Raw genomic sequence first — 25,001 nt, forward strand, 5'->3', positions numbered from 1 at the left:
TGACTTAGGACCACAAAAAACAAATTTGGTCCCTTTAGTTTTAGGACTTTAGTTTTAGGGTGCGGGAGAGCGTGCCACCATCAGATCGTGTCTTGGTCCTGAGTTTTTTTTTAGTATTGAGGACAAGACTTCAAGGTCAAGTTGCTCACATCTATGATGAACCGTATAGGCTCTTTAGTATGAACCCAATTATTCATGGCCTGACTTACGATTACGAAGCCTAACTTAACGAGGCCTAATATATTATTCGGCCAACCAAACCAGATCGAAATAATAATTAGTTAAACTAACAAATCAAACACTCGCATGTGTATTTATCAGTTTTTCGGTGATGGATTAATTTGTCTATTGTACCACGTTAGATTGGATTTAGTCCATGTGATGTGCTTCGAAGTTTAATGAAAACAATTTTAAAAGAGTAATGTTAGGTAGACTAATTTTTTAAATTAAATTTGTATGTTATGTGAGGTGTTATTAATAAAAAATAATCATGTTAATCAACGCTTAAGTAATAATCAAGTCATCAACAATTATTTCATATAATTTACAAAATATGATATAAATAGGAATAATGCTATACTTACCACATTTTGTACAATCTCTCAAAGGTAAGGCTTACCAAAACATGTGGATCTTATCATTATTATAAAGATGATACAAATGATGATATAAATATGTAATGAGGATGTCTTTACCCATAATATTATATGCATGGATCGAGAAGACCACAAATCACAAGTGTCCTTCTCATCTTTGCTTTGCCTCCAGCGCCTTCAATTCGTCACCACAAACGTCACAATTCTGCCCCAAAACCCCTATTTAAGCCGTGCCATTCTCTCACCGCATTCCCCACCTTGAATACGTACTCCCACAAGAATTTCAACTTCACTAAGCTAATAAGCCCACAGCACCAAAGTTTCCACCAGTCAACTACGTACCTACTTTTTCTACTTCCAACAACTCCACGCTCCACCGCGCACCTCCGCAATCGCATACGCTGCCATGGTGCAACACCGCTTTCTATTTGTCACATTTCCGGCTCAAGGCCACATCAACCCTTCCCTCCAATTCGCCAAGCGTCTTATCAACACTACAGGTGCGCATGTCACCTTCATTACCAGTCTCTCAGCCCATCATCGCATAGGCAATGGCTCAATTCCAGATGGATTGACTTATGCGCCCTTCTCTGATGGGTACGACGACGGGTTTAAGCCCGGCGACAACATAGACCACTACTTCTCGGAGTTGCGGCGCCGCGGAGCACAAGCCATCACCGACCTTGTAGTCTCAAGTGCAAACGAGGGTCACCCTTACACTTGCCTAGTCTACACAATACTTCTCCCTTGGGCCGCGGACGTGGCGCATGAACTTCACCTCCCAAATGTGCTGCTTTGGATTCAACCAGCCACGGTTTTCGACATCTACTATTATTACTTTAACGGGTACAAAGATATCATCCGGGATAATACTAGTTCTGGTACGAACGATGCCCTTCCATATTCAATAGAGTTACCAGGTTTGCCACTATCTCTTACAAGCCGAGACCTTCCCTCCTTCATGGTGGATACAAATCCGTACAATTTCGCCCTCCCGTTGCTTCAAGAACATATGGATCTGCCGGAGAGAGAAACCCACCCTATCATTCTAGTGAACACGTTCGATGCACTAGAACCGGAAGCCTTAAAAGCAATTGAAACGTACAATTTGATTGGAGTCGGGCCATTGATTCCGACCACTTTCTTGGACGGCAAGGATCCATCGGACAAGTTATTTGGAGGCGATATTCTCCAAAAATCCAAGGACTCTCCGTACCTGGAGTGGCTGAACTTGAAGCCGGAAGGGTCGGTGATTTATGTGTCCTTTGGAAGCATTTGTGTGTTGGAAAAGGCCCAAATGGAGGAAATCGCCAAAGGGTTGTTGGATTGCGGCCGTCCGTTCTTGTGGGTTATTAGAGATAAAGTCAAGAAGAAGGGAGAAGATAATGAGGCGAAGAAAGAAGAAGAGATGTTGAGTTGCAGAGAGGAATTGGAAGAGCTAGGTAGGATAGTGCCGTGGTGTAGTCAAGTGGAGGTTCTGTCGAGTCCTTCGTTGGGTTGCTTTGTGACACATTGTGGGTGGAATTCAAGCTTGGAAAGCTTGGCTTCGGGGGTGCCAGTTGTGGCGTTTCCTCAGTGGACGGACCAAGGAACGAATGCCAAGTTGATAGAGGACGCTTGGAAGACAGGAGTGAGGGTGACACCAAATGAGAAGGGGATTGTTACGGGTGAGGAGCTCAAAAGGTGTTTGGAGTTGGTCATGGAAAGTGGGGAGATTGGTGAAGAGATGAGAAGGAATGCTAAGAAATGGAAAGATTTGGCAAGAGAGGCTGTGAGTGAAGGTGGGTCTTCGGACAAGAATCTCAAGGCTTTCTTGGATCAGATGGATTGATGTTATCTTAACAAATGGCTGTCCTTTTTTCTGTTTCTTGGTTTGGTAGTAGCTTATATATATGTAGAATTTTAGACGGCTACGTAAACACAACTGGTCGACTTTTTGGAATTATAATACTTCGCTATTCAAAGATGAGTAGGAATTTCTACTCAAAATTTTTCAAAATTGTTCGTTGTCAATTTATAGAACTTCATGTTTATAATTAAAACTGTTCATATTATAAATACCATATAAAGATCATCTCTGCAAAAATTCAATTAAAACTAAGGTCGTTTAGTCATCAAACTATTTAAAAACAAATGAACGGTATTGGTAAAAGCATTATGAACCGTCTATATATTTGCTACAATAGATTGACTAAACGATTTTAGTTTTAATTTATTTTTTTGCAGAGATGATCTTTACGATATGATTCATAGTATTAATGGTTCTGATCATAAGCACAAAGCTCCATGATTAAAACACTAAGAATTTTGAGTTGGAGTTCCTACTCATCTTTGAATACCCAAGTATTGCTCGTCATATATATTGCATGCACATGTACTTTTTTATTTTACTTTTAAAATGAGCAGTTGTCTCCTTTGTTATTGCAAATAAGAATATTAGTTAGAATAATGTGCACTCCCTTCTACACTCAAGTTCAAATTTTTATTAATATATATATATATGGTGCAACTTTGTTTTAATGTAACTTGCAACAAAAATGCTAGGAATGACTTGAAAACCACATTTATATAAGAGAAATTTCTTTATGAAAATCCAGTTGTGGAGAAATTTTAAAGTGTGCAAAAAATACGACCTAATATATCAAAAAAATTAGCAAAGCCTTTAAATTGAATTAGGAAACAGACACTTCAATGCAATGTTTGAACCCAAAGGCAAAAACAAAAGCACAAAACGGAAACTTCAACACAGTGTCTGAATCCAAAGGCAAAAACAGAAGTACAAAACGGAAACTGCATTACAGTGTTTGAATCCAAAGGTGAAACCAGAAGTAAGATATGAAAACTGCATTCTAGTATCTCCATTCAAATGGTAAAAACTGAACTAGGAAACAGACACTGAAGCGAAGTGTCTGAATCCAAAGACAAAAGTAGAAGCAAAAACTGCACACTACATTTTATTGTCGAAATTCAAATGATAAAAACTGAACCAGGAAACAAGTATCTCAATGTATATAAACTGAAAATTCAAATTCAATTAATAACTGCCATGCATGTCTTCTTATTGTGCCCTTAATTTCACCAAATCACATCGACTGCACTTCAAGGCTCTCTTCGTATCACAAAAAATTTTGATCCTCTTTGTTACAGGTCTTTCGGGAGGCCGCTTAGTAATTGGAGGGAGCACAACTTGATCTTGATCAACTAAACCATCATTGTCCAATCCTTTCCCAATTGTTGGTACAGGAAAAATCGGGATATTCACATGCTCGTATTGATACCATGGCTATCAACGCATGTTCACACGGAAACCCATCAATCTGCCGAAGACGACAAGAACAAGTCTTTGACTCTAGATCAACCATCACAGACCAATCCTCAATCACTTCTAAAATTGTCGCATTTAAACGGTGAATAGACCAATACCTACCAACCTCTATTGCACCATTCAAAGTCTTCTCCATCTCCGGACAAAGAATTTCAGTCCACTTCTCAGCTTCCAATCTACGATGAGCATTCAACACCATCAATTTCTTTTGAATGCCTGCCAACAAGGCAACACAGGCAATTCTAAAACTCTAGAATCCAATTGTTGAATGACTCTGCTAAACTATTAGCCATCTCACCATAGCGCATCCCTTGAAAACAAGCATTAGAATAATGCTCTTTAGAAAGGTCAGTACTAAATATCATTCCCTATATTCAACAATTGATCTATAAAGTTATTAAACTCGACTTCAGTCACAGCATATGCACATGTTGAAAAAAAATTTAGTACATTAGTTCGGAGCGTCTGACCATAGCCTGACTTCGGAAACTTGATTGACATATTTTGTTTCAAATGGAAATAGCAATACGAGTGAGGCCAGCCAAGAAAAACGTTGAAACAGCATTTAATAGTCATGGTTGACGATCATAGAAAAAAGTAATCGTTCTACCCATTGGAATCAAAATATTAGCCAAATGTTGAAGAAACCAGGTCCAATTATCCTCCGTCTCGGAATCAACAATGCCAAAAGATGGAGGAAAAAATCCTATAACAAAACAGTAAATAACAATATAATAATGGATAAAAACAAATAAATTATCTCTTGAAAGAAAACGCAACGTATATGCTTAATCGCTTATGGCTTAGCCTACGAGCTAAACCCTAAGCCATAAGCTCCACCCCACCCCAAAATTTCTAAAACCCTACACCAAAAGCCCATTCCATCTTCAACCCTTACTAAGCTTTCTAAAACCCTAAACTCTAAATCAACCCTAAACTTCTACTTCATATTGTAAAACAATAAACCTAAGCCAAAAGCCTCAACAAGTACAACATAAACAAAAAATATATTGCTTAATCCTACCTTGATCTCCTTGCTTTCCACATGCTGCAATAAGGTGCAACTGGTATTTACTCTTCAAGAATGTTGCATTAATAAACAACAAAGGAAAGAGATTTGAATCCCGCTATACAACCAGCAAATCAGACAAAAAAGCGTTTAAAGCGTTGAGTCAATGGATCATATTCCAGGACACAAACAAAACCAGGATTTGTTGATTTAATAGCCTCCAAATACCAAGTTAACTCATTAAATGATTTAGACTCATCACCATGAACTTCCAGCTTTGCCAATTCTTTTCCAAACCACGCATGGTGGTAAGAAATATCAAGCCCATAATATTCCTTAAACTCTTTTTATCATCTCAATCGGTTTTAGTCCTGGTTTTGCACGAATCCTATCAACAAAAAGTGAAGACACAACTCGAGAACTCATCATCTTACTCTTAGATTCACAGATCTGACTGCGACATGTATGGACATTGTTTAGTGTCTTGATAACAAAGAAACCTGTAGCTTGACCTTGGGAAGCATAAACACGCCAACCACATCCATCACTATTTTTTTTTGGAGCACACAACAATGACACAACTTTTGTCATTGTTCAAATATACACAACTAAAACCTGCCTCAAGAGCGTACTTACACAATTTTATATGAAAATCTTCTACCCCATCCTCAATTTTTTTCCCAACGTGATGAATATAATGCAACCATTCATTAGACAACAAAGCCTTGCTACTAGCTGTCTTTGACCTTCCCAAGAAGTTATTGCGATCTTTGCAACTTGAACTTGTAGCACACAATAAAGAACTGCCGTCGTTCCATTGTACTAGATCATTACCCGTTGAGAAAACTTCACTACACACACTAACATCCTTTACCAATATATCAACTGATTTTGGCTTTGCTATTGTCAAACATGCCAACATCATATCAAAGTCATTCTCATTTTCTAGTACACAATTAGAATAATCCGACCGCGAATACCTAACATGAAACTCCTCGTATACAATGCCTTAAACCTCAAACGAATCACTTTGCAAACGTCAACAAATGAAGAACTACGTGAAACAGGAAACAACACAGTTTCCATTTTGTATGTACACTTTGCAATCACACAAACCTCCATTATCCTAAAACAAAAACAAAAGGACTGAAATTACTAACAGAAAACATAAACAGACACTGCGATGAAGTTCCTACGAAATTGAAAAGATGCCACTAACACTCAAACACAATCAAACAAGCACCAAAACTCTACCCAACGAACACCAAAGTTGTAATTAACTGAGAATTCTAAGAAGCTTAAATTTCAGAGCAACAAATTATCAAATCATATCCACAACCATAGGCAAAGCCAAATTTTGAAAAATTTAAATTCAAATTTAGTACAAAATCATAAAACTAAATCAATTCAATGCAAATAAACAAAGAGAAAACGCGGAAACAATTGAATGCATAGAACATAATCGGAAAAAAAAAAAAAAAAACACATACGTCAATTTACCAAACACCAAGTATGGTTGATCTCCAAACACAGCAGAAAACTGAAAATCTTAGAAGATTTTGAATCGTATGCATCAACCAAGCATCATGATTAAAGTTGCAGTTAAAATCGAAGAAAAAATTCGGTCGCCATTGAAACTCTGGTGCGATTGTCCTCTGTTGAACGCGAGGCTCCTTCGCTCGATAGTTCTTCTGTTGAGCACAAGGCTTCTTCGAGTGAATAAAGGAGAATTGTTGGGCAAAAATATAATTTTATAATGGCTTAGAGTAACTTGGGCTTTCTTTATCGACTTATACTAAAATAATGTAAATAGTCCATTGATTAAGTCCAAAAGAAAACCTATGCATTGATATATGGTTAATTAGTAAACTTTTTATTGATTTATGGCTAAATTTCCTTTATTATTAATTACTATATATTGATGTTATATTCTGCTGTCATATGTCTCAATCTTTTTATATAATCAAAATCATACATACATAATATTTTTGTACATAAAAATCATGCAAGCGGTTCATATCTAACTCAGCAAAGAAATTCGTGATGCAACCCTTACATTATATTACTATGTATTCATATCTTTATATATAACAAGAGGGCCAGTGTGGAATATGCTTCCCTGTACCAAACCTATAGAGGGACGTCTATATGACCTCTTGTATGCCAAAAGTAGACATACTTTACAACATAAATATTTACCACTGCAGGCGAGTAATAGAGAGAATATAATGTTAAGAGTTCAAAGTCTAATACCAATGGTCCACTACTAAATACATCAACATTATCCCAACTTTAATCATCTGCACAGCCCAACGTGTTGAATTTATAATTAATAATATATCATGTCATACTTTCTATGGAGGATGACTCTTCAACGTACACTTACCGCAGTTTTCAACATGTTATTTTCTTCACCAAGTCGTTCTAGTTTATTGGTACTCTTATTTTCATATGCTGGTACATTTCAGTTTTTTAGTATACGATATCTTTTAATTAAAGCGGTATTAATTTAATGAATATTGTTTTTGTAATGTAATTAGGTTTATACATAAGATTATAACTTGATAGTATAATATGACGTCCACAATGTAAAACTCAACCTTGTTACAATAATAACAATCTTTTGGAACTAAAATTACGTCAATTATGTATTATCACACTAGTTAGCCTACATTTCTTGTAATTCATACATAATGCTAGCGTCATATTGTAACACCATTAAAAAACATTAGCCTCTTGCCACATGTGTACGCACGTGGCAATTGGCTTTTTTGATTTTTTGATTTGGAAAACAACAGAAAATAATAATAATAATATATTTATAAAAAAAAAGTTAATTACGGGGGTGGGTTTTTTTTGTGAATTCTTATTTTATTTAAAGTTTAATGAAAGAGGAAAAAAAACTTATATTTATGTTGTAACAAGAAGTTCATGGTGTAATGATCATGTTCATAGTGTGTACGTAATAAACTTTATCCTTCTATAATCTCAGTCATTATTATACAGTAAACTTTAATGATTATGTAACTTTATTAAAAATAGTTATCAATATTCAAAATGATGTCGTAAAGTTAATGCAAATCTTATATTGATATCGTCCAATTAAATTTGAAAGTTAATTTTTTACTGATTGTCAATGTTTTTATGCAACAATATATTTACACTAAGGGTCAAACTTACCATTCACGAGATTCAAAATTAATGACATCTCACTTACAAGTGAAGAAAAATATTAATAGACTACAGTACTGAGGCACTAAGGCGCAGTACTGGGCGAGCCGTATAGCTCAAGCCCTTTGGGTTCTTGGACCTGATGCGGGCCAAGCAGGCAATTAAGAGGAATGAAGAGGTCGTGGGCCTCCTGAGCTGCTGGAATGATAGGCATGTAGGCCCTTTGCCTACTGATCCGAGAGAGTAATAAGGAAAAAACCAACTTGGGTTGAGCTCATTTGCTGTTTGGTTGAGCCAAGAAAGCTAGGTTGCCAAGTCTGGCTTGTGGGCAGCTGAGGTTTCGTCATAAACTGTTTGATCTTTAGGTTGCTCCGTGCTTTTGCTGAGCTACTATCTGATTTACTAATTGTCCTGTTCTATCAATGTAAATTCAGAATTTGGCTCAACTTCCAAGACTTATCCAGATATAAAGAAAGTGCACATTGTTTTAGGTATCCCAGATGAATATCATGAATGGCGTTGGCTGCTTAGTCCTCTTTGCCAGGAAGAAGGTGTGCTGCCCTCGAGAGAGGAGATAAAATGGATTAAGGCTGAAGCATTGGCTCATCCGATCACTGTCGTGGAGCCTGCTATGAATGAAGATGGAAAGAAGAAATCTTCCCCACCAGCTCAAGAGATGCCGGTTGAGAAAAAACTGAAGATTTCTTCCGTTGCTCGTGAAGGTCCGCCTACTGTTGAGAAGCTTATGACTGACTTGACTTTTTTCAAAGGGGAAGAAAAATAAGGTTGATAGATCTGACCCTATGACGTTTGCCATGCCGAAGATGACAAGTATGATTGCTGATAGGATTGCTCAGCGTAGATGTTCCACCATGCCCTCAGAGCCGAAGTCTGTATTAAGACGTCTGCTAGGAGCTAAGTTTGGTTCTCATTTGGAGAGGTTTGCTACTACGAAGATTGATAAGGTGGACTCTGCTGCTAAAGTGGGGTTGGGCCTATTCCTTTTGCTGCTGAGATTGGTTCGCCTGCTGAGAAAGAGGAAACTGCTCGCCTGGGCAGTTATGAGAAATCCACCAAGCTTGTTTCTGGAAAGTTTGCTGATATATATGCACTTTTGAAGCCTGATCTTCTTAAATACATGAACGCGTGTGCTAAACTTGTTGATGGCATTAGAGGGGTTGTTTGCCTAAGTTCCTTTACGAAGAATACGACCCAATATAGGAGGACTGTTATACTTGCCATAATGCAATTCTAGCAGCCAAGTCTATGCTAGCTAAGGTTTATTCTTCTGCCGAAAAGATAAAAAAATTGGAGTCTAAGCTCGTCACTTTGAAGGGGTCCGATATCTCTATCCACACTTCTCTACATCTTGAGACCGCTCGCCAGGAGATCGTTGACTTGAACTAAGCTTGACATAATCCAAGTTAAGTTTGAAAGTGTAGAGAGAGAGATTAGTCGTTAGATACCTCATATTTAAAATCTTGAACGTGTCGTTTCCTGGTTTCGTTCTGTTACCTTCGGAAAGGATGAAGAGTTGATTACTGCTTATAATCAAGTAATCCACTTCCAGAAGATTGCCAATAAGCTTAAACCCAAGTGTTGAAACTCCAAGGTGTGCTAAAAATGAACGAAAATCTAAAGAAAGAAGTGGATGAGTTGCAGCGTGCCCGTGTTGGTCTGCTTGAGGATAATGAGTAACTAAAGAGTGAGAAGGTTGGACTCAAGGCTTCACTTGTTCAATTTCAGGCCAATTTCTAGAAGTTGGGTTATGTAGATCATCTTCTTCAGTAGGGCATTTGACTTTGAGTTTGTTGTAAAAACTTCGCGACCTTCTATATTTCTCCAAAAGACTTGATTGCCATTACTTTCGAGGATTCCATTGGTGAAGTAGTCGGAGAAGTTGGTGCTCAGGCTGGGGCAGTAGGGGGTAAAGCACAGGATAATACCGTTGCTGAAAGTGTGGCAGCTGCTGAAGGTGTGGCGACCGAGTAGTCGTGGGATGTCCAAGCTGCTGAAAAGTAGTCTTCTAGGTAACCTTTAGGATTTTCTTTATTTTCCTTGTTGCTTTTTGCTTTGCTTGAACTCCATCGACCTTTGCTATTTGTTTATCAATTTTTCCAGAAAATTTGATAAACTTGTTTCCTTCGCTTCTTTTGTTTACACCTAACCTTTGACCTCTAAACCAGCAGCAGGTGTGCTGTTTTTCTATTAAGCAGACAAGCCTACGTAGCATACGTAGCCATAGGTTTTGGAGTATAACCTTTACAAAGCAATTAGCTATAAGGTTGGCAGCTGAATGCCTTACTTACATAATAAGACAAGTCCGTGTGAACATCTGGGTGTTAGTTTTGGCTTTCTTCAATCCTTTGAGTTGTATGGCCTACATCACAACATATTAAAGATTTATGGGGCATGAAATTCTCTAAAATTCAGTATCAAAAGTATGTGGTTGTATGGAATTTCGTAGGCAAAGGTCCGAGAGAACACCTTGCACTTTATGTAACCAATTTCGTGGGTTGCGTAGCAAGTACCACAACACTTTAGGAATCAGTGTAGATCTGAGTGATCATTCCGCGTTTGGCAGAGATAAAGCTTATTAACATCGTAGCATGTCGGCAGTGGATAGAGCTTCATATATGCACGCTAATTGTTAACCTTTCATAAAAATGTGTGGTTGTATAAGTTTAATACGGCTTACTACTCGAAGGGCAAGCCGTAGGCAGTCTTCTAGAAACCATAGTCTACCTTAGTGCACTCAGTAACAACTTTAGGGTTCCTAGGCAGTCGTCTATATGGCATACTACGTAATGTGCCTCCTCCGTCTCTAAGGCCCAGTTCCCCGGGAATTAGGCTAAAGACCAAAAATCTTTTAGTTAGCTAAGCCTTCAAAAAGACCATTGTATCTAATTTTAGGGATCTCGCTGCAAGTCATCGTGCTCCTAGTTACATCATGACAGCCTTACCCATCCACGTTTGGATATTCGGAGTGTATAGTTTACCCTCTTACATCGAAAAGCAGTATCATATGGGTGTTAGGGAATTAGTTTACCCTCTCACATTAGAAAGCAAACCCAAATGAGTGTTGGGGAATTAGTTCACCCTTTCACACTAAAAAGCATAGTTGGTCCCCATGGGGTACAGTTCCTGCGATAAGTCCCAAAAATGGCACGATCTTCAATGAGAAGCATAGGTGATCAGTTTTTGTAGGCATATAGTCAAGCTAGGTTTGTGAATGACTTTTTCAATTTTCAAAGAATTGTATCTTTGCTGGAAGATAGAAACTGCATAACAACTGGATAATCCTAAGCCTGCAAGGTTTTGTTTGTTGAGCTGCTTAAGTTTTCGAACTTTGATAGGCTTAAACAAGGTTCATGTGGTGATGACAAAATGTGGGATTTGTCGTTTTGGAGCCTTCCTGTCAGGCGGTGATGATGACTATTCTTAGGATCAAGTTTTGGGCTAGAATTGCTAGATTCGTCATCTTATTATAGTTAGAGATGAGCTTTTATTGGTAGCATGCAACGCAAATGATAACCTTTTTGTGTTCTTCCTTTGCTAAGTCTAAGTTTGTGGCCTCTCCTTTCTGTTCTGCTTAATGGTTGGCAATAAAGTGTTGATGCTCAACACGATGACATTCAGATGGATCATTGTTTCTGAACCGAATGTCAATGAAAAAGGAGTTTCACCGGTTGCTCGTTGTTTGGTGGTGCGATACGCCCATGAAACACCAGGAAGTTTGTCTGGCCACTTTCTATTTTTGCTTGATAGGGATTTCTTGAGGTAGTTGAGGGTTGTCTTATTAGATGTCTCGGCCTACCAGCTGTCTTAGGGATACCTTGGTGTAGACATATGCTGCTTGATGCCATATTTCTAGAAAAACTTCGCCAAATCTTTGCCTATGAATTGCAGGCCGTTGTCTATGACGATATCTTGAGGGATGTTGGACCGGCTGATAACATTCATCCATATAAAACGCTCTATGTCTGTTTGAGTTGTGATTGTCATAGGTTTTTCTTCCACCCATTAGGTGAAGTAGTCAATTGCCATGATTATCATGCCTCTGCCTCTAGTAGCAGGCGATGTAGGCCCTACCAGGTCGATTGCTTACTGCATGAACGGCCATGGACTCATCTGCGAGTGTAGTTCGCTGGCAGGCAATACTGGTACCACTTTATAGCGTTGGCAGTTGTCGCACTTTTGCATTAACTCCTTAATGTCTTTATGTATAGTAATCCAGTAGTAACCTGCATTAAGAGCTTTTTGTGCTAATGATCGGCCTCCATAGTGATTTCCATAAATACCTTCATGGATTGAAGTTAGAACCTTTAAGTCATCGGGGTGCGCTAGGTAACAGAGATGTGGTCCAGTGTAGGATCTTTGGACGAGAATGTCGTTCCACATGTAGTAGCATGCTGCCTTCGTTTGGAGTTTTCTAGACTCCAATCTTTATGTGGGGAGTATGCCATTGACCAAGTAGTCTATAATGGAATCTTGCTAGTTCAGAGTTGAACTAACATGTGACACCTCGGCTATTGGCTCTGCCTCTATGCTTAGTTTGTCCAGATACTTCATTAGAATACAGCGTTTGAGCTGATGGTCCAGGGCGGAACTTAGGCCGGCTAGCGCGTCTGCGTGGGCATTGTCTACCAGCAAAACTTGAGTGAGGTGAAAGTTTGAAATGCCTCAAGTTGTCTTTGTACCTTTTCTAGATACTACGTCATTCTTGGATGTTTTGTTGTGTACTCCCTAATAGTCTGGCTGGTGATTAGCTGAGAATCGGAATGAATTGCGAGCTTTTTCATTGCCAAGTCTTTCGTCATCTGAAAGCATGCTGGTAAAGCCTCGTATTCTACTTTGAAGTTTAAAGAGCCGCAGACATAATCGGCACGGTAAAGAGCTACGAAGCTTGAGTCGGCGTAGCGAAGAGCCACGGATTATGATTCTTATAATCGGGAACCGTGATGCAAGATAGGCATGGCAGGGAGCCGCGTTACGTGTAACAAAAGACGATGCTTAATTACCGGTATTGGGCTACTCTACAGTTGAGTTACAGAGCAAGGGTTAGCTGGGGCCGTGTGACAAGCAGCATGAGGTGATGCTCTACTGTAGGTACAGGTTACTTCTATGTAGAATCTTCTGGGGTGATGAGGACAAAACTTACTTCCGAGTGCATATTTCTGTGTTCGTCTGCCCCTGGCGCGCCTTTCGAGCTGAGTTAATGCGTTTGTCAGAAAACTTTGTGTCATCCAGTGTCTGTGCCTTTATCGTCGCACATCTGGATTGGGCGAAATAGGACGTTAGGAGGATGGCTGCGTTCATCTGAAGGTATAACTTGAGCTTCCAGGTTGCAACAATTGTCACCAAAGTTAGCTTTTGAATTTCTGGTAGCTAGTTTCCACATCGAATACAGCTTTTGAACTATGGAATATAGGTAGTCAATCCCCCAGCTCTTCTTGTATGAGGGTAGAGCTTATTGCTGCTTTAGATACCGTCAAGCATGTAAATAAGTTTTCCGTTGCTTCCGACTTGGATAGTAAAGAAGTGATGTCAGGTACTTTTTCAACTCCTTGAATGCTTTCACGTACTCGCTTCATATTCATCTTGATGGTCATTTTCCATTGAGTCACGAAAAAGGCTTATGTCGATCGGTGGATCGCAAGGGCAAATGGTTGAGTGCGGCTATTCGTCTGGTCAGACCTTGGATGTGCATTCGGCTAGGTTGGGGTTCGTTGCCTCTACTAAGTTACTGATGTGGCCTGACCACTGCTTAAGGTCAAGAAATATGTGCTCGGCGTCTTCTTGGTTGAGGTAGAGTTGTCAATCTGCACTTCAATAGCCTCTACTGGGGTATAGGACTTCTTTTCAACTCCTTTAGAACTTGTACAGTGTATCGTCAAGATGCGGCCTAGTTTGACTTAACTTCTCTGATTCCTCATCTCGGGATGTGGAATCAGATTTTTTGCTACTCGACAGAAGTTACCGCGCCTAATCTCATTAGTCAGTGTCAACCTAAAATCTTGTTAAAGAGAGACGGGTCGCTAAATATTGTGAACGTTTGCTTTGAGACCATTGGTGGTGTTATCAAGTCGAGCGTTATTTTGTCGATGGCAGTCGAGGTGTGACCGTTAAATTCGGTAAGTGGCGTATTTATAAGAGGGTGGCCGACATTATATGGTGTAATTGGGTGAATAATTGCAAAATAATATGTGAAATAATATCTTGCAATTAACATGACAATTATTCCTAAATTAAATAGAAAGTTTTGAGAGTTACCTTTTGAATAAAATCAATAATAGATTGATGAGGAGTGATGAGAGAGATTTGAATAAATACCATATTGATCACCTTTGACTCTTCCTTGACTGAGCTGTTATTGTCTGTTGCATGCCACGTGAGAATCCCAATGTGCCTCGAGGATAATCTTGTCTTTTTAACCCCAAAAGTCCACGTGTTACCTCTATGATATTTTAAATTATTTTCTGTTCCATATATATGATTTTATGTGAACACATCATATATTCAGCATTTGTTATCAAGCACAACCCTAGCAAGAGTTTTGTTTAAGTATACATATACATGGATAAAGTTTAGTGAATTTATACCGTATATATGTCTAGGTTTGGAAATTCCAATTTTGGTACTGTTAAAAACTAAAAATGAGCTATATATCAAGTAAATACTAAAAATTAATCATTTCAAAAATTAAAAATTCATCACTTCAACTAATTTTTTAATAGATAATTATATTGGAGTCACTTCTCTAGTGTAGGTATATTTGAGCTTTCATGACCCCAATGCGACTAAAGAGATAAAGAATTAAAAAAAAAAAAAAAAATCACTTTATAATCGGATGGTATAATTAGGGGTGGAATTTTTTACCAAATTACCATACCAACCGTACCATACCAAAGTTGTGCCAAAAAATTTGTATCATTGGTAATAGTACGGTATTTGTACCATACCATACATTTTCGGTACGGTAATGGTATTCAAAACCATTACCAGTGGCATACCGTACCGTACCACTAATATTAATATTATATCATTTATTTATTCATTTATATATATAATTAGGTATTATTATCATTATATATGCACTTTATATTTTTTTTCTAGTCATTTATTCAATCATCTCACCCTCTAACCTCTACTTTCCCAATAAAAAGCCTAAGCGTTCTTGCGCTACAACTCTTCATCTTTTCACTCATCTAGCCATCGGCTTCATCTATGTTGCTCCCGTTCCGACAACTGTCTCTCTCTTCACAGTCCATCTCATCTTCTTCTTCATCAAATTAGGATGTCTTTCTCTCTGGCTTCATCTATCAAGTTAATTTTTGTACAATTTTAAAGAATGTAGAGATGAAATTTAGGAATCTTTGTACTATTTTTTTTAAGGATATTGGGTTCTTTCAGCAATTCTTCCATCTATCTACTTCTTGTTTCTTAAATGAATCTTTATAAAATTCTCATAATTAAATAAAAAAGTTTTAGAAACCCAAAGAGAGTGGCCAAAACACGTTTGGGCCTTGAATTGGGTTGAAAATAAAAAATCAAATTTTGGCCTAAAAGAATAGCCCAAAACAAAGTGGTAATTATCATTACCATATCATGCCAACTAAACCAACTAAACTATTTGGCATACCGAAATTTAGTATACCAAAAGTTTGGCACGGTAATGGTAATAGATTTTGTTATACTAAAAGTTTGATATGGTAATTAGTACATGGGATTACCGTACCAATACCACCCCTAGGTATAACTATAAGGGAATATGAAGCGCAGGACCTTCATGAAAAGATCGATCTATTTTCTACTGCTTTATTCAAAGGTCCAACTTCCTCATCAGTTTATTATGAAATTAATTTTCACGGTCTACGTGTAAATGCACCAATTTTGTTTTAATAATACAGAAGGAAATACCATCGATCCCACCTACCAATAAACACTGGAGCAGTTATGAAACTTCTTTGAAAATACCTAAAATTATTTATACATATATTTAAAAGCCGGCTTGCATGGAAATCATATGGTGCAGTGCACCATGCTTGCATGGAGGCATGCATTACAATATTACAGAGATGCGGGCGGGCATTGATGCCCTAGCTACTACTGTGAATAAAATAATAATAAAAATATGTGTCAAGGGGCAGAGAGGCCCTAGAAGACGACAGACATCCTCATTCTCAAATAATGGGTTATATCCGCATTAATTGGCTCACGTATTCTCATGCAGATTAAACTATGGACATAAAATATTAGTATGAATGCGAAGAAAAAGGGACAGATGAGCGGTTGGCCGTTGACCTCAAAGGCTAAGTGTTGGTGTGAATCTTTTTGTATTCAGTATGGCTTTTGTTTCTGTCTATCTTCTGCTATATGTTTGTCCTCATCTCTAGCAAAGCTGTGATTTGAAGTATTTTTCTTTGTTAACTTGTTAATTAGTTCGTCCATATACGCGTTCTGCAGTACCATTGCTGCTAATCTTATGTAGTCCTTGATTTGTTAGACTCAAAAGAATTTTAATTGAAGGTTCATGATATATAGTTGTAGCTTGCAATTAATAAATTAGACGGATTTATTCTTCTTGAAGAAAGTTGAGATTCCACCATAAAACCAATTGGTAATATGAGGAGTAACGTAACTTACTTATAAAGCACATGCAAGGTCTCTCCTCCCATCAATGTGGGGAGTAACCTAACTTATTTATAAAGCACATGCAAGGTCCCTCCTCCCATCAATGTGATTCATTCTCAACGCGCTCTGATACCATGAAAAAAGTTGAGGTTCCACCATAAAATCAATTGGCAAAATAGGGAGTAACCCAAATTACTTATAAACTCATGCAAAGTTCCTCATCTCATCAATGTGGGATTCATTCTCAACACTTATATCAATAGATACTATTAATTTGGGTAGTGATATGTGTTACCAAACTCTCAATTTGAATCAAATTTTAGATAAGAATTCACCTTATAAGCAATGGTTCAATACGATATCGATATCTCTACGTAAATTTTACTGACCGCAATTTTTTTTTAAATTACTTAAGAAAATATATCCTACACAGCATACTCACATAGAGAAGTGAGCCTAGTATTTTTTTTTATTTTAAGTTTGCTTCTTTAAAAGGAGAAATACTATTAAACCAAACATTAAGATATCTAATTTCTATGGTACATATATACACAGCTAGCATACTTTACTAACCAAAAGATTACTAACTGTGATGATTATTCCAAGAGAAAATTAAAGTTTGACATATGCCACGGTTAAATAGCTAGCTAGTTGCAAGAACCCTGTGACTAAAAAGAAAAGGGATGACTTGCTGTGCCTTACCTTGTTGGCCCTTAATATTTGCGGCCTACTGATATATACACGTGGGAAGAATGAAAAACTTCTCATACAACCTAAAAGCATAGACTTTGCTCTAATTGAATCTGATGATGATGATATAAAATCATGCATGAAACTTGAATTCAATTCCAGCCCCAAAACAATGTTCCAGAAATTTCTAGCATGCTTAATTTCAACGTGTCATTTTTTTTCTTTCTGCTATGTATTTTATTAAAAAATATAATAATAATAGTATCGGAACACAAATCACACAGTGTGTCATGCACGTGTTAGAATAAGGATGAAAAACAAAGTTGATATGTTCCATTTCTAAAGCATATTAATGAACAAAAACTTACGTATTAAAATTTGAATGAAATAAACACCACGCAACTATCATAAAATTTCATATATTACTATTTTTCTCCTGTTTATCATTTCAAAAGTTGTTAAATATTTTTTCTTGGAAATTAATTAAGAAGATAGTGCCAGTGTGGAAGAAATATAGAAAGGTAACGTAGGTGGCATCAAGGGCCAAATCTCAAAAGGGAACAATCCCCGTGATTCCCGACAGAAGGCAGTATATATATATATATACATACGGACATATATACATGGTGGATATTACACATGCACCATCCAGCTTAAGAGAGTCACCCCTTTAAATGATTGTGATATATCCATTATATGATTGTGATATATTATTCCTGTAAAGCAATTAGCATCCCCTATTGAGGATGAAAAGAAGATCGATTTCGAATACGCTATAAGTATTTGGGTTACTTCATGTTTATTAATTGATTTTATGGTGAAGCTTTAACTTTTTTCATGGTAGCGGAGTAAGTTGTCCTGCATGTGAAGCCCAATGGTCACACTTGCTCGACGTCATTCCGTTTATGTTGTACACGTGCTAGACTTGAACATTTGTCACATGTAGACATGTTGTCAATGAATCCACGTGATGAGAAGAGGAACCTTAATACCTTACATAAGCTTATAAATAAGTTAGATTATTCTCTATATTACTAATTAATTTTATTATAAAACCTCAATTTTCTTCGACCCTAACTTTTACAACATCTTGATACACCACGAGCAACATGACGGTGGTGTATTGTACTTTACCACGAGCATTGACCTAAGGTAGATGACGTGGTGTCTTGTAGTGCCAGAAAAAATTACTTTAGCTCTTCTACTGATGATTTTTGGGATATTATGAGAGTTATTCACACACTAAAATTATCATGCACTCAGTCTTTATAAAACATAAGAAAATGTAAACGACGTAGTGTATATATAGTGACAGTTTTTTGGAGTGATAATGATAGTTTCTATTTTATCATTCACGTATATAGATTGAGAGGATAATATTTCATCCAATCTAATTACAATCGATGTCTCTATATATAGTAGTTAAACTTAAAACTGAACTTATGTCCATGAAATGGATCTAAGTATGATATGTACGTATCAGGCCGTATTTAGATACTTCCATATGTGCATCACAAAGGAAAATAGAAAAAAATAAAGAGGTTATTTATATAAAAAAAAATTGTCAAAGCTCCCCTAAACTAATTAATTTCAGTATTTTCTGCTCGTAACTGCGTTCTTCATGCGATATGTTATGCCACATAACTTAAACTTTCGTATATGGATGAAAATTAAAGATGTACAATTTAACAATTGGTCATTAAAAGGATTGAATTTTTTATCACCGGTGTTATTTAACTAATATTATTTTTCTTCTACACTTGCTAACAGCGTATCAGAGTGAACTCTACACTAAAAGACCAATTGAAAGTTGTTTATTTAAGTTCAACTCCAACCGTGAAATATTTATCAATAAAAGACCAATTTCTTAGTCTTTGCTGAAAATAATAAAACCGTCCTTGTTTGCTAAGATAATAAAACCTAATAGCCTACTTGTCTAATATACGGCAAAGTAACTCAACTAGAGCAAAGGGCTGCACAGTTTATGCTTGGACTCTTTTAATAAAAAAGAGAATTATTACTTGCAAAATAAGAGGGATGTGGAAGAAAAAAGATATATAGCACTGTGTATTGTTATCTATATTACTATGTAATGTTCTAGTAGATATGGTGTTGAACTTTTATCTATGTGTCCCGAATTTGAAACTCTCTCCTCCTTTTAAATAGTTTCAAACTCTCTCATGTCCCCTCTCCTTAATAAAAGTAAATTTTTATTTTTATTTTATTTAAAAAAATATATTACTAAGCTATACTTGAATTCAATTTGTTTATTCAACTTATTAAACTTTAAAGGGATATAAAAGTAATTTTTATCTTTTTGGCTGACAAAAAGAGTTTTGATATTTGATAGGATAGATTACATAATAATAGTGAGCTATGTAATGATAAAGAATATTACACTACCAAGTTTTTTTCAACTTTTATTATTATTATTATTATTAAGGGGAGAAGAGAAGAGAAGGTTGGAAACTATTACAATAACTTAGGAAATGAGGAGTTTCGAACCCTGGACGCATGGGTAGAAACCCAACACCCTCTCCATTAGGATATTGAACAACATATGCTATTACACTACCAAGTTACTACTGATGATTGTTACACCATAAATGTCTTTTTACAGTATTGATGCAAGTTATTAGTGAATTATTTAACTATCTATAACTACTTTTGGGCTTCCTAGTTTCACCTTTAACACTACGTTAACAATCAATGTTTGCATTAGAAGAAGGTATGATTGCACTATTATCGTCAAAGTTTTACCGTCTAAATATTACATAATATTGATAATGTTATTGTTAATAACACAAAATGACATTGGTACTATTATAAAAATAAAAAATAAAAAATAAATAGTTTTTACGTTGGACACCGTATTACGCTGTTAAAGTAGTATGTTATGCATAAACGTGATTATATAAAATTACTATTCAAATTAAACGATACCAACGAATTCTTTTTTTACTAATGCTACAATTATATACTATATTTTTATCACTTCTCTAATAGAGTTAAGGCCCATTAACACATGTGAGTCTCATCTTCGTTAAAAAAAATAGTACAGATGTTATATGAAAAATGTGATAATATAAGAGCAGGTTTTTGCACTTTTTTATTATATTATTTTAAGGGTGTCGTTCGTAGACTAACCCTACACCCATTTCTTCATGTTAATGACATCCTTCTTTCTCTCTTATTGTTTAAAGTAAGACATATATATTGCGCACCCATTCGATTGGGGTACGCATAGTGATTACCAAGTAATTATCCCGTGTTTGGAATTTGATTATAAAAATGATGGACCACGGTCTAGCTGGGATAGAAAATATTCGACACAAGAAATATTGTTATTTCATGCATTGCATGACATCCATACATGCATGCATGATGTATATTAAAAATACCTATTTTCCTTATATCTGTAAATAAAATATCTTTAAAACCTATCCCCAAAGAGAGAGAGGAAAGAGAGAGGCAAGTTTCTCCATCTTTTGTCATGATCTAGGGTTTCGCACACTTCTTGTATTGTAATAGAGCTTAGCTGATTCTGTCTTGCTACTCAGATGTCTCTTTTGTTGTAAATAATTATACTTCTCTGTCTGAGCATGTGTTCACTGAAGAAGAAGAGAAAAGAATACGGACAGCAGCTGCTGCAAGACAGACCATGAAAAGTTCATCCTCATCGTCTTCCCAATCGATCGACCTACTCAAGGCTTTAATCCCCAATTATCTCCTTTAGTTCCCTTAACTATAATCCACAAAATTACTCTATCCTTATTCTTGTCTCGATCGAGTTTCAATAGAATAGATTAATCAAGCTATGATGGGGAGCCAGGGAGGCTCTGAGTGCTCAAAGACAAGTCCCTCGGATAAACAAAATGAGGACGGAAGCGAAAGCGGGGAGAATTACGGCAATGGAGAAAGTAGTAAGCCGAAAAACAACGGAGGAAGCTCAAGCAATAGCACAGTTGAAGAAGGTGATCAAAAGAAGGTATCAGTTAGACCTTATGTTAGATCCAAGATGCCTAGGCTCCGATGGACAACGGATCTTCATCTTCGTTTCATCCACGCCATGGAGAGGCTTGGTGGTCAAGATAGTGAGCTACCTCTCTATCATACACCCTTTCATTTATGCTTAATTTCATTATTTCATCTAACGATCATTCAATTTTAGGAATTAATTAAATTCATTTTTAATATGGTTTTGGGTGACGATTTTTGGTCCAGGAGCTACACCAAAGTTGGTTCTTCAGCTGATGAACATTAAGGGACTAAGTATTGCACATGTCAAGAGCCATTTACAGGTTATTGGATTTAAAAATCTCTGGAAATTTCTATCATTGTTGAACTTCAGCATAATTAGCTTGTGAATTTTCTGAAATGTTTATTTTCTTTATGTTTTTCATTAATCAGATGTATAGAAGCAAGAAGATCAACGACGCAGGCCAAGGTATAAACAAGATTTGCAATCTTGGATTCTCCTATTGATGATTAAGATAAATTAGGGTTTTCATTGTTTATTTACTAATAATACTCAATTAATATTGTTAATTTTCTTACAAAATCTATGACCTTAATTTTGATAGTACTACCGGATCGTCAAGGCCATCTTGGTGAATGTGGAGATAAAAATATTTATAACCTCAGCCAACTCCCCATGCTTCAAGGATATAAGTTATATAACCGAAGCCACACTACCAGCTTCAGGTTACAAATTAACATTTTACTCAAATTAAATTAACATTTCCCTTAACTCAATTTACTATTTTCATGTACATATATATGAATTGAATTTCACAAAAGATTCTTTCTTTCTTGATTTTCCCAAGATATGGATCATACGGCGATGCGAATTCTTGGAACGCGTTTGAAAATCCAGGGTTTTCGAGATGTAGCACTGGCTTTCAAGGCAACTGGAGAACTAGTAGTACTAGTAATAATGCTTACAATTATCTGACAAGTTGTTCATTTGGTGATCATCCACAATCGTCCTGGATTACTCGTACACTGAAAGAAGATTGCCAACTCTATGACATCCGTGAGTCCTTGAAACCAGGGGAACTCAGCACAAGTTTCAACACCAACCATGGCCCTTTTCAAGATTCAGACACTGTAACCAAGAATCTAGTACAAGATCAGTTGAAGACGTTGAAACGAAAGGCTTCGGATTGCCACGATCTTGATTTGGATCTGTCTCTCAAGCTAACATCAAGGAAGAATGATGAGGATCATACTCATGAAGTTGATAGTAGTCTGTCACTGTGTTTGTACTCACAACCCACGTCCTCAAAGCTCAGAAGTTTGAAGGAATGAAGTTGAATGAGAAAGAGGGGAGTTATAGCCTAGAGCTGGGCAAGTACTCTAGATCTGACTATATGAATGAGACAATTCTAAGTGAGATTTTGAGGTACTTGCTCATGAAAACATATATTAAATAATATAAATTGCATTTTATTGTGAGTGTCTGTCTTGTTGTAGAACTTAATTTCATACATGGAAATTAGTCGCCTCCCAAGTCCCAACACTTAATTAATTGTTCTTTCTTTCTTGTTTCTTTTCTGTATTAATGATCTCATTAGCATGAACGACGAATCTATACATCAAGCAAGAGTCGGTTAGAATTCGGCAAAATAGGTAGACAATTAATGTTCCATTGGTTGATGTATGCTTTTATTTTGTACAGTCTATATTCAACTTTACAACTAACCTAAATTGTAGAAATAGGAATTCAAACTTAGGTGCGTACAGAAAAGTACATCCATTCTAATCAATATGATTGCTCCAACCTCTGCATTGATGCGTGCTTAATTTGTCTCATTAAACTAACTTCTCCCATTTCTTAGTAATTATAATTAGTACATAAAAAAGTGTTAGATAGGCAATGATCCAAACACCATGGACTATAGGGAACATATGGAGGAGACTTTACTCTTTTTTTCAATCTAGATAAATATATGTAAGTAATTCAATATCAGTTCAAGTCTAGTGAACAGTGAACTAACGAAATGGAGTTTGCGTAGAAGTCAATTAATGTTCTCATATTTGTCACAATAGTAGATGAAAATTAGGAGAAGATAGTACACTTTGAATTCTGGTTGTTTATTTATGTAAATCTTTTTAATATGAGTACCACAAGATTTTGTTGGTGCATTTTTTCCTAATATTGGCAACTCAGGTTAAAAACAACACAAATTAAGAAAAAGGTGAAGCCCTTAAATTTAGTCAAAGTGTTGAGGGAGGGTGAGTTGATGGGTTAGGATAAGAATAGGTTCATCACTTAGATTGGTTAAAGTAGCAATAATAATAATACTAAAAATAATTTACTTCTTTTATTAAGAGAAGAGGGCTTGTCAACTTTTTGCCCCATTTTCTTCCAATTTTGTCCTCACTTTTGGATACACAATGTTGACATGAGGAGGGCAAAATAGTAATTTTGTATCAAAATATTTACATAAGATAAAAATATGCACTTATTAAGAAAAGTTGTCCCACCATCATTTTTTCATACAGGTAAGTGAAATCATGATGCTTTTTGGATAGTTTGAATGAACTGAAATGGTTGTACTTGAGGAGAATATGGAAGGAGGTGGGCGGTTGTTCACACACACAAAGTGTGTGCTCTCTGTTAGTAGTAATAATAATAATTAATAATAATATTTTATTAATAACATGCTAGAATTGTCTAGCATGCTCCAGCCACCTCACTTGCTTACTAGAATAATCTAGAACATTCATCATGGGCTGGACCATATACCAACAATCTCCCCTTCCAGTCCATAAGGGAGGAATTCCGATCATGACTCCAAGTTACCTGGAGTCCATCTCTAACTCCATTGCCTTCATTCATCTGTCACTGTCGTTATGAGCTCTGGCCTCCTCATAAGTTTCGGGCTCTCCATAATTAGTCAACATGATATACTTTGATGAAGAATACTTGGTAGACAGTCTTCGACTTCTGCTGGATCTTCTGACCTTATCTTCATTCTCTTGCGGGGCCAGAGGCTCCCCCTGATTGGGTTCCCCTGGAATCTGCTCTTCAAGCTCCCCCTTATCAGCAATTTCATAGTTTGGCTCATATTGATCACGCTCCCCCTGATCAGCATTATCTGGATCTGTAGGCACTTCATTGGTCGCTGCTTCATGGATGTCACCGTGACTTTCTTCATCTGAAGCTAATGGATCAACTCCTCTGACTGAGCCACCTAGCTGAGCCTCTTTATCCGAATCCCCAATTGTTTGATCTTCATAAAAGATCACATCTCTACTTCTTATAAACTTCTTCTGGTATGGGTCCCATAATCTGTAACCAAAATCTTCACCACCATAACCAAGAAAGATGCACGGTGTAGCTTTGTAGTCTAACTTCGATCTCTGCTCTTTGGGCACATACACAAAAACTTTGCAACCAAACACATTCAGATGAGTGTAAGACACATCGTTACCAGTCCATACTCTGGAACATCAAGACCTAATGGTACTGATGGAGATCGGTTGATCAAATAGTAGGTTGTCCTTACAGCTTCACCCCAGAACTGCTTAGACAACTTTGCAGTCCTCAGCAGACACCTAACTTTCTCCA

General features: G+C 36.7%; 2 protein-coding genes across 2 annotated transcripts; both read left to right on the forward strand.

Moving 5' to 3' along the window:
• The first annotated feature begins 614 nt into the window (after window positions 1–614).
• Window positions 615–2,595, forward strand: LOC137744892 (phloretin 4'-O-glucosyltransferase-like). Its single transcript, XM_068484705.1, has one exon. It carries the CDS (start codon window positions 1,003–1,005, stop codon window positions 2,425–2,427), a length of 1,425 nt encoding a protein of 474 aa, XP_068340806.1. The 5' UTR covers window positions 615–1,002; the 3' UTR covers window positions 2,428–2,595.
• An 18,650-nt stretch (window positions 2,596–21,245) lies between these two features.
• Window positions 21,246–22,735, forward strand: LOC137744253 (transcription repressor KAN1-like). Its single transcript, XM_068484115.1, has 5 exons — window positions 21,246–21,519; window positions 21,650–21,726; window positions 21,836–21,872; window positions 22,009–22,129; window positions 22,252–22,735. Exons 1-5 carry the CDS (start codon window positions 21,246–21,248, stop codon window positions 22,733–22,735), a joined length of 993 nt encoding a protein of 330 aa, XP_068340216.1.
• Window positions 22,736–25,001: the final 2,266 nt, after the last annotated feature.

Source organism: Pyrus communis, chromosome 9, assembly GCF_963583255.1.
Source record: "Pyrus communis chromosome 9, drPyrComm1.1, whole genome shotgun sequence".
Lineage (NCBI taxonomy): Eukaryota > Viridiplantae > Streptophyta > Magnoliopsida > Rosales > Rosaceae > Pyrus > Pyrus communis.

Excerpts from the sequence above, each read along its gene's own strand:
- LOC137744892 (XM_068484705.1), top strand. The coding sequence starts at position 1,003 with ATGGTGCAACACCGCTTTCTATTTGTCACATTTCCGGCTCAAGGCCAC.
- LOC137744253 (XM_068484115.1), top strand. The coding sequence starts at position 21,246 with ATGGGGAGCCAGGGAGGCTCTGAGTGCTCAAAGACAAGTCCCTCGGAT. Across the intron at positions 21,873-22,008 it reads GATCAACGACGCAGGCCAAG|TACTACCGGATCGTCAAGGC; the intron begins GTATAAACAAGA and ends TAATTTTGATAG. Across the intron at positions 22,130-22,251 it reads AGCCACACTACCAGCTTCAG|ATATGGATCATACGGCGATG; the intron begins GTTACAAATTAA and ends GATTTTCCCAAG.